Source organism: Protobothrops mucrosquamatus, unplaced genomic scaffold (assembly GCF_001527695.2).
Source record: "Protobothrops mucrosquamatus isolate PMUCROS unplaced genomic scaffold, P.Mucros_1.0 scaffold5312, whole genome shotgun sequence".
In the NCBI taxonomy this organism is placed as follows: Eukaryota; Metazoa; Chordata; class Lepidosauria; order Squamata; family Viperidae; genus Protobothrops; species Protobothrops mucrosquamatus.
The window spans coordinates 17,426-27,560 of NW_015391177.1; the positions used below are offsets into that span (position 1 = coordinate 17,426).

The 10,135-nt window shown below is 42.4% G+C and overlaps 1 protein-coding gene across 1 annotated transcript in view; it reads left to right on the top strand.

The window, feature by feature from the left end:
* LOC107299703 (dynamin-1) overlaps window positions 1–10,135 on the top strand; it is a gene marked incomplete at its 3' end in the record, with an annotated part of 26,949 nt that overhangs the window by 10,081 nt on the left and 6,733 nt on the right. The window contains exons 2-9 of the mRNA XM_015829048.1: window positions 74–147; window positions 1,369–1,518; window positions 2,819–3,022; window positions 3,363–3,461; window positions 6,108–6,268; window positions 7,198–7,340; window positions 7,537–7,672; window positions 9,089–9,156. Coding sequence (XP_015684534.1) covers window positions 74–147; window positions 1,369–1,518; window positions 2,819–3,022; window positions 3,363–3,461; window positions 6,108–6,268; window positions 7,198–7,340; window positions 7,537–7,672; window positions 9,089–9,156 — 1,035 coding nt within the window. The remainder of the gene's footprint in view (window positions 1–73; window positions 148–1,368; window positions 1,519–2,818; window positions 3,023–3,362; window positions 3,462–6,107; window positions 6,269–7,197; window positions 7,341–7,536; window positions 7,673–9,088; window positions 9,157–10,135) is intronic.

Consider the following 10,135-nt stretch of genomic DNA (forward strand, 5'->3'; position numbering starts at 1 on the left):
GTTTTGCTGCCATCCGGAAGACAAAGAACGGAAGACAAGAATCCCTGATCTTGTTTCTTCCTTTTCATTGCAGGGACTTTTTGCCCCGCGGATCCGGGATTGTGACCCGACGCCCTTTGGTTCTGCAACTGGTGAATGCCACAACTGGTATGTGAGTTTGTTTTGGATCCTCCCTCTTCACCAGGACACCAACTTCTCAAGTCCAGGGTGGAAAAGCAGAGCTGTGGGGGGTACGATCTGGTGCCAAAGCTTTGTCCACAAGGAGAAAAAAAGGGGGGGCAAAAATGAGGATATTCCAGAGAGCAGAACATAGTAGTTGTCCCTCTCCAAGTTGACAATCAACCTGAATAACGTTGGCCAAGTAAACATCAAGATCTTGATTTAAGATCTCCCCATCCATTCATATTATCATATGTGGTGGGAATGCTCAAAGGCTTGTGAGTATTGGGACAGGATACGAAGATGGCTGAAAGATATATTAATTGCACTTAGAGTTAAAACCTGAACTTTTCCTGTTGGGAATAACTACAGAGAAATACAATAAGGGAACAATCTATTTGCTGTTACATATCTTGACTGCAGCTAGGCTAGCGTTCGCGCAAAAGTGGAAGAGCAAAGAAATTCCCACAGAGGAAGAGACACTATATAAAATACTAGCTGTATCCAGCCACGCGTTGCTGTGGCTCAGTCTGGTAAAAGCGTGTGTTGCTTTTACGTCCAACAGATGGCGCTGTTTTTCAAAAAAAGCATGTTTTTACCTGTCACAGGTGTGACATCTATATAATATAGGTATGTAAAAACACGCGCGTATTCGAATGCAACGTTGTGTCAAAATTTCAAAGCAATCGGTGAAGAACTTTCGGAGATTTAAGATTTTGAACAAACGAACATTTACATTTTTATTTATATAGATTATCATGTGCGGAAATGGACAGGCTCACAATGGTATTGAAAGACAAATGTAGATCAGTTTATTTCGAAACCTGGGATAAATTTTACTGCTGGAGGGATTCGAGAAGGACGGTTGGGATTATAGGCTAGCGTTAAGGTAGAAATATATGTAACTTTAGGTTAGCAAATAGAGAAATAGATTAAGTATTGTATATAAAATTTAGATGTATATTCAGAGATGAAGAATCGATTGTCAAATGTGGAATAATTTGATAAGAATGGATATACTGGAAGGTCACGTCATATCCAATGTTTCTTTTAACTGTATTATAAATACAATTTTGTAATAATAATAAAAAAGATCTCCCCATCTGTGAGCTGTTATACCTTGTTTGCACCAAGGAGTTGCCACTTTTTCTGGTCTTCTCCCTGGCCTGTCCTCCTAAACATCTTCTAACCATCTCCTTCCTGCTCTAGAATATGGAGAATTCCTACACTGCAAAGGAAAGATATTTACGGACTTTGAGGAGATCCGTATGGAGATCGAAGCCGAGACCGACAGAGTCACCGGCTCTAACAAGGGGATCTCCTCCGTCCCCATCAATCTGCGAGTTTATTCTCCTAACGGTAAGTCACGGAGCGTGCCAAGAACGAGGGGTAGAACTCTACAACTCGGCTTTGCTTTTACAAATTTTATTGGTTTTCTAATATGACATTCACATCTTTGAAAAGCAACGTGGCGGCTGGGTAGTAGTAATTCAATTACATACAAATATCGTTAGTACAGATTTCAAATTGCTACCGTAAGCATTTCCTCTCTTTTCCCCTTCATATGTACTGTCTATTTGTAGATTTAAAACAAGTTTTATTCTATCAATCACATAAAAAAATAACTTTCTCACATATATCGATAGTTTTTTTTGTTTATATATATTTTAGTTGTTTTAGCATGCAATCTTTTTAGACAATCGATGACCTAATCAATTTTTCCAGTTTTAATTTCCACTAACATTTCAATTTAACGTTTAATATTTATCATGCCCAAGATTTTTAATATACCTCCAATTCCTCTTATCACCATTCCTCACAAGATCTAATATTCAAAATACACATCTTATCTATTTAACTTCTCACCCTGGAAAGCCATTTGTCTGAAATGGTGTAGGGTTCCTGCCTGAGCAGGGGGTTGGACTCGATGACCTCCAAGGTCCCTTCCAACTTTATTATTATTACTAGCTGTACCCGGCCACTTGATGCTGTGGCTCAGTCTGCTTAAATGGAAAAGAAAGAAAAGAGAAAGCGCACGTTTGTAATATGTTTAATTTCACAATGCTTGTGGGTATGCTTTTACGTCCAACAGATGGCACTGTTTTTCAAAAAATAGCATGTTTTTACCTGTCACAGGTGTGACATCTATATAATAGTAGGTATATAAAAACACGCGCGTATTCGAATGCAACGTTGTGTCAAAATTTCAAAGCAATCGGTGAAGAACTTTCGGTGATTTAAGATTTTGAACAAATGAACATTTACATTTTTATTTATATAATAAGATGATGATGATGATGATGATGATGATGATGATGATGATGATGATGATTATTATTATTATTATTATTATTATTATTATTATTATTATTATTATTATTATTATTATTATTATTATTATTATTATATCTACAACCCCGCTTTGGGTGAGGATGAAAAGTTCTAGGATTTTGAGGTGGAAACAAAACGTACGGGGAAAGGAACCTACAATTGAAGCTTCTAATGATACGGCTGGCTTCGTTGTGACATTTTTAATTCTTCATTCCCCATCCCCGCCTTGATAGCCAGCTCTTCTCCTTGAGGTTCCTTTCAAGCTTCACACAGTGGTCCATCCATGAGTCCTTCTGGGTCTTGTTATCTCTTCCTCTTCTCTCTTTAGTCCTATGTCTGACCCTGGTGGACCTTCCTGGAATGACCAAAGTCCCAGTTGGAGACCAGCCAGTAGACATTGAATTCCAGATCCGAGACATGCTGATGCAGTTTGTCACCAAAGAAAACTGCCTCGTCCTTGCTGTGTCGCCAGCCAACAGCGATCTGGCCAACTCCGATGCTCTTAAGATCGCGAAGGAGGTTGACCCTCAAGGTGAGGACCACCTTTAGGGAGGAGGAGGACCCAACTAGGTAACATCATCAGTGCTAGAAGGGGGAGGAGGAGGAGGAGGAGGAGGAGGAGGAGGAAGAGGAGAACTGAAAGATCCTTGGTGCTCTGTGAGCTTGGTTGTTTTCTTGCAGACATTTCATGACCTAACTAGGTAACATCATCACTGCTAGCTGGGGATAGTGCTAATCCTGATGCTAGACCTTTGCTTTTCTTCTTAATGGGAAAGTCTAGGCTTTAAGGTGGAATAACTCCACCCAACACACCACCCATAACTCTCTTCTTAGTCGTTCACAAGTTGTCTGCTTTGCTTGTGACCTAACAGGCCAACGTACCATTGGAGTCATCACCAAGTTGGACCTGATGGACGAAGGAACCGATGCGCGGGACGTTCTGGAGAACAAGCTGCTTCCACTAAGGAGAGGTGAAGAAGTTCCTTTCCTGAGCCTTGCTCTCTTTTGGAGCCCCATGAATGTCTGACCCCACATCTTAGCAAGGCTATCGCTCTCCGTGGAGAGAAGTTCCTCTTTGGCTCAAGGAAGGATTTAGATGCAACCCCTCTAAAGCCTGGCTGAGGAATTCTGGGAGTTGAAGTCCACGGGTCATAAAAGGGTCATAGTTCCCTCACGCTGGCTGAGGAATTCTGGGAGTTGAAGTCCACAAGTCATCAAAGGGTCATATTTCCCTCACGCTGGCTGAGGAATTCTGGGAGTTGAAGTCCACAAGTCATCAAAGGGCCAAATTGGAAGACCCCTGTGTTAGACACATGGCCGTTAAATGAATCTGGCTTCCCCTATTGGCTTTGCTTGCCAAAAGGTCGCAAAAGGGGATCACAGGACCCCAGGACACTGTGACCGTCATAAATATGAGTCAGTTGCCAAGCATCTGAATCTTGATCAGGTGACCGCGGGAATGCCACAAGGATCGTAAGTGTGAAAATCAGTCATAAGTCCCCATTTTCAATGCTGTTGTAACTTCGAATCGTTACTAAAGAAACTGTTGTAAATTGAGAACTACTTGTAAAAAAAAAGTGGTGGTTTTTTTTAGCCCATGTTATCATTACAATAGCATCTAGGTGGGTAACATCAAGGGATGATCTGATTTAAAACATGGGACCCGAATCCTCAACTTCTCTTCATTTCTCTGCTGAATCTGGCTGAAAACTTCCTTTGTTGCTGTTCTTCCTCCCAAACATGATAATTCCAGCTTGTAAAAATCAGATCCTCTAGATTCCATGGAGAATTCACTCCACCAAGCTTGTCAAATTCCTTTCCACTTATGTCTCTCTCTCTCTCTCTCTGTTTGTATGAAAGATGGAGAGTTAAGTCATTTCTTCTTAGATATCTCATTCTTTTATACTGTCCATTTCTAGGGACCTGGGAATTCCCTGGTTAGCATCCTGTTGTTTTGAGGAAGGACCATGTTCTCATTTTTCCTGGTAGAATTAAGGCTCGGGGAATGGAGCAGAATTTGCTGGATGGCTTCTATCTTGATTCTTTGATATAGCCTAACAGGAAGAAAACAATTTCCGAGGCATCCTGCCCATTGTTAACGAAAATGAGAGGGGAAGCACAGACAATTATGCGGCCTCAAATTCCAGTTTCAAATGTTCCTCTTTTGTGCCCAGCCTTCCTGCTGCTAGTGTTCATATAACCTTAGCACCCGATTTATTCTGATTTATTGGATTTATGCAAACTGGGAGGTGTCCCAAAGATGTTGTACTTTCTACTGGAGTGTTGAGAACATGACACCTAAAAACTAGTGCTAGCTTGAGTGAGATGGGCGGCAAATGAATTTGATTAACAACTGAGCACTATCGGCGTTGACAAAATCCCCATTGGTCAATTGCGGAAGGCAGCTTTGTTTGGAATAGCTTACATCCTGTGAGGAGGCTTTTAATCGTGTCAAATATCCACATCTATCTGTGGAGATTCTCCGTCATCCAGGTCATGGTTGTCCCAAAGGTGCTTTTTCAAGAGGCAACTGGACTTTCTTGTTTTTCTTTGAAGACGTTTCGCTTTTCATCCAAGAAGCCTCTTCAGCTCTGGCTGGATGGTGGGGGAATTGAAGGATTTCTAAGCTCCAAGTGGCCTCAACGACTCTCTAAAAGAATGCAAATGACCAGCGGTCTGCAAGGAGTATAAATCCTTCCATTTCCCCACCATCCAGTCAGAGCTGAAGAAGCTTCTTGCATGAGAAGTGAAATGTCTTCAAAGGAAAAAAACCAGAAAGTCCAGTTGTCTCCTGAAAAAGCACCTTTGGGAGATCCACAACTGTCTATCCCAGGTCTTTAGGAAAGATTCGATAGGTGGTCATAAATACTAAATCCAGTCTGAACATCTGGTTGACTATGACAAATAATATTTTGATGACGATGATAATACCAGCAACAACATCACTTCTTAGGCCCATCTCTGTTTTGTAATTTTGGAAGTAGCATTTCCAGGTGTTCTTAGAATAGAATAGAGCTGGAAGGGACCTTGGAGGTCTTCTAGTCCAGCCCCCTGCTCAAGCAGGAGAACCTATACCATCTCAGACAAGTGACTGTCTAGTCTCTTCTTAAAAACCACCAGTGATGGAGCATCCACGATTTCTGGAGGCAAGCTGTTCCACTGGTTAAATGTCCTCACAGTTAGGAAGTCTCTCCTTAATTCCAGGTTGCTTCTGTCCTTGATTAGTTTCCATCCATTGTTTCTTGTCCTGCCTTCTGGTGCTTTGGAGAATAAGTTGAGCCCCTCTTCTTCTTTGTGGCAGCCCCTCAAATACTGGAACACTGCTATCATGTCCCCCCAGTCCTTCTTTTCTCTATATTAGCCAAACCCAAGTCACCGAGCCATTCTTCGTATGGTTTAGTCTTCAGGCCTTGGATCATCTTAGTTGTTCTTCTCTGAACTTTTTCCAAAGTCTTAACATCTTTTTTGTGATAGGGTGACCAAAATTGGCTGCAGTATTCCAGGTCTAGCGGCCTTACTAGGGGTCTATAAAGCGGTACTAATACCTCACGTGATCTTGATTCTATGCCTCTGTTTAATCTGGTGTTCATCCTCTGATGTCTGGTGTCCTTCCGTAGGTTACATCGGGGTGGTGAACCGCAGCCAGAAGGACATCGATGGGAAGAAGGACATTCAGGCCGCTTTAGCGGCTGAACGCAAGTTCTTTCTCTCCCACCCGGCGTACCGGCACATGGCAGACCGTATGGGGACTCCCTACCTGCAGAAAATTTTGAACCAGGTAACCTTTACCTGCAGAGCTGCCGAGTCAGAAATCTGCCCATTGGATTCACCGTCCTCAATTTACAACTATTCAAAGTTACGACAGATAATGGCAGATAGATAGATAGATAGATAGATAGATAGATAGATAGATAGATAGATACAAAGATACATAGATACATAGATGGATTGAGATAGATAGACAGAGAGAGTGAGAGAACAATAGCACTTAGACTTATATACTGCTTCACAGTGCTTTACAGCCCTCTCTAAGCAGTTTACAGAGTCAGCATATTTGCCCCCAACAATCAGGGTCCTCATTTTATCGACCTCGGAAAAATGGAAGGCTGAGTCAACCTTGAGCTGGTCAGGATCGAACTGCTGGCAGTCAGCAGAATTAGCCTGCAATACTGCATTCTAACCACTGCGCTACCATGATAGATGATAGATAGATAGATAGATAGATAGATAGATAGATAGATAGATAGATAGATAGATAGATAGATAGATAGATAGATGACAGAGAGAGATAGCAATAGCACTTAGACGTATATACCGCTTCACAGTGCTTTACAGCCCCCTCCAAGCGGTCTACAGAGTCAGCCTCTTTGCCCCCAACAATCTGGGTCCTCATTTTACCGACCTCGGAAGGATAGAAGGCTGAGTCAACCTTGAGCCGGTCAGGAACAAACTGCCAAACTGTTGGCAGCCAGCAGTCAGCAGAAGCAGCCTGCAGTACTGGACTCTAACCACTGTGCCACCAGGGCTCACAGTGACTAACTTAATGACCACGGAGTTCACTTAGTGTGACGTTTGCGTAGCAACCACTGCAGAAAAGGTCTAAGCTGATCATGAGCTGCCCAAAGTGTGGAGCTACCGATGGAAGGAAGAGCATTAAAAATATGATTTGGCTCATGTTTTGATCCCCATTTTGCCTCTGTTGTGCAGCAACTGACCAACCACATCCGCGACACTCTCCCAGGCCTGAGGAACAAGCTCCAGAGTCAGCTGCTGTCTATTGAGAAGGAAGTAGACGAATACAAGAACTTCCGTCCGGACGATCCAGCCCGGAAGACCAAAGCTTTGCTCCAGTAAGTCCTATGTTGTAGTGGTACATGGGAACACGGGACTAAGTAGGAACTTTGTAGGTCAAACAATCAAGGATGTTCCATAAAAGTTCCAGCAGCCCAGACTATGCCCTATAAGCAGAAGGTCCTTCCATGTTCTTGGAAGCCAGAGCAGATATTTCCACCATAACAATCTCTCTCTCTCTCTCTCCACCTCCAGGATGGTTCAGCAGTTTGCTGTGGACTTTGAGAAGCGCATCGAAGGTTCTGGAGATCAGATCGATACCTATGAACTCTCTGGTGGTGCCCGGATCAATCGCATCTTTCACGAACGATTCCCATTTGAGCTTGTGAAGGTAAAACTCAGCTTCCGTTGACTGTTGAGGCACTTATCCTCATATCTTTTTTTTTTTTAATAAAAATTTTATTGAATTTTGTAATTAAACAGCAAATACCAATATGATGCATTTACATACACAAACAGAAAAAAGATAATCCAAGTCAATACATTTTCGGAAACGCTCGGCAATCCCCGCCTTGCCTCCACCCTCATTCACTTTCCTATCCTTCCTCCCTCTAAACCCACAACCTCTCCTCCTTCCTCCTTTCCACCTACCTACATCCCATCTCCCTTCTTAACCACCTCATCTAGTGCAGTTTGGGGTACCAGCCGAGCATCTCCTCTTTTCAATACAATTATTATTTACCTATAACATATAAATACATCAATTTTTATAATTTCTGTCCCCTAATCCCCTTCCCCCCCTGGACTTCCCGGAACCAAATACAGGATCAAAACACATCCCATTCCATATCTAAATTACAATTTAACTAAACAAACATACTACAATCAATATTTACCTACTTTAACTCTAATAAAACAATAAGTAAAAATATATCTACTCAAAAACTATATGATATTTATTCAATCCATACTTTCTCTGAATATAATCTATCCACCACTTATCCTCATATCTTGATGTCCTTCTTTCCTCATATCTTGATGTCCTTCTTAATCCATATCTGTCAGGTTGAGGGCCTCTGTCTGAAGACCTAAAACATAAGCATAGACCTGTAAGTCCAGAACCTCTAGGTTCTAACTCAAGACAGTACTACACAACAGTGTTTTCTGTTTTGATGGATACGTTGACATTTAATTGACATTTAAATCAAATCAAGGTAGAACACTTCCGGATGCTCTCAAAATGGTTAACTCCCCAACTTCTAAGCAGTTGTAAGATCTCATCCGTCTTGCAGCAAAGCACCAGATCACTTAAGGCTGAGGTAGAGTTTTAATAAAGATATGGGCAGGAGGAAATTGGTCAATATAAAAACAAGGTGGTGCTAGGACAGCCATATAGTTATGTTCTAGTTGCCAAGCTGGTTTTTCCACCATCCCATAATAGTGCTTTTCAATAAGTGCATAGCTTTGTTACAGCAGAAATTACTGCGCGCCCTCCAGCGTCCTGTACTAGGAGATGGGCGGCTAAATGAATATGATAAATAAAAATAAATAACTAGCCATCTCCCTTGGCGATTAAAGAAGAACATCTGGAAGATGCTTGGTAGGGACAAGGGTGCTCTTGTAGGATTATCCAACGAAGAAATAATTTAAAAAAAAAGGAGGTGATGTTTCTCAGAATGCTAGGAGATGTTCTTCCATCACATCTCCAGACTTAAGAAGTTTGATTCATCTTCCTCCTTGGGGTGGAAGTGATTTGGGGTGTTCCTCTCTTGAGGTTCCTCACCCGTGTCTCTTTCTCCTGGTGCAGATGGAATTTGACGAGAAGGAACTTCGAAGAGAGATCAGCTATGCGATTAAGAACATCCACGGCATCAGGCATGTATTTATGCTCTCCTAACTTCTTCTCAGCATAACTCTAAGAATTCTCAGGCCAGAAGACTTCAAAGGTATGGTAGGGTGGTCCAAACACCTACCCAGACCATTGATTTTGAAATAGTTGGGAAGGTTCTGCTATGACATGTTCTTTCTCCTGAGATAAAGTCTCCTCTCTATGATATGGGAAGATATGTTGTCTCAAAGAGGACAACGAGGTGGGGAAGTCAGGACCACTTACTCTGAATAGTGGCCAGAGCTGAGCTTCACAACTCATTAGTGATGGCGTATGTATGAAGCTTCTCAGATAGACTTCCTTAAGGTCAAAACCCGATGAGTTTTATTTTTATTTATTTTTTTGGTAAAGTTTTTATTAATTTTCCCCCCCATACAATTCAGTACGACTTATTCAACAGCGTGTTGTCTTGTGTTTATCATTCACTAGTGCAGGGGTAGGCAACCTTGGCTCTTTTATGACTGGTGGACTTCAACTCCCAGAATTCCTGAGCCAGCATGGCTCAGCTTGGAAACCTCTCCCTTTCCCCTCAGCATGGCTGGCTCAGGAATTCTGGGAGTTGAAGTCCATGAGTCATGAAGCGGCCTAGGCCAGAGGTAGGCAACCTTGGCTCTTTTATGACTTGTGGACTTCAACTCCCAGAATTCCTGAACCAGCCATGCTGAGGGGAAAGGGAGAAGTTTCCCAGCTGAGCCATGCTGGTTCAGGAATTCTGGGAGTTGGTCCACAAGTCATAAAAGAGCCAAGGTTCCCCACCCCTGGTCTAGATCATGATTTGATGAGTTTAGATCAGGGGTAGGCAACCTTGGCTCTTTTATGACTCGTGGACTTCAACTCCCAGAATTCCTGAGCCAGCCGTGCTGAGGGGAAAGGGAGAGGTTGCCATGCTGAGCCATGCTGGCTCAGGAATTCTGGGAGTTGAAGTCCACGAGTCATAAAAGAGCCAAGGTTGCCTACCTCTGGCCT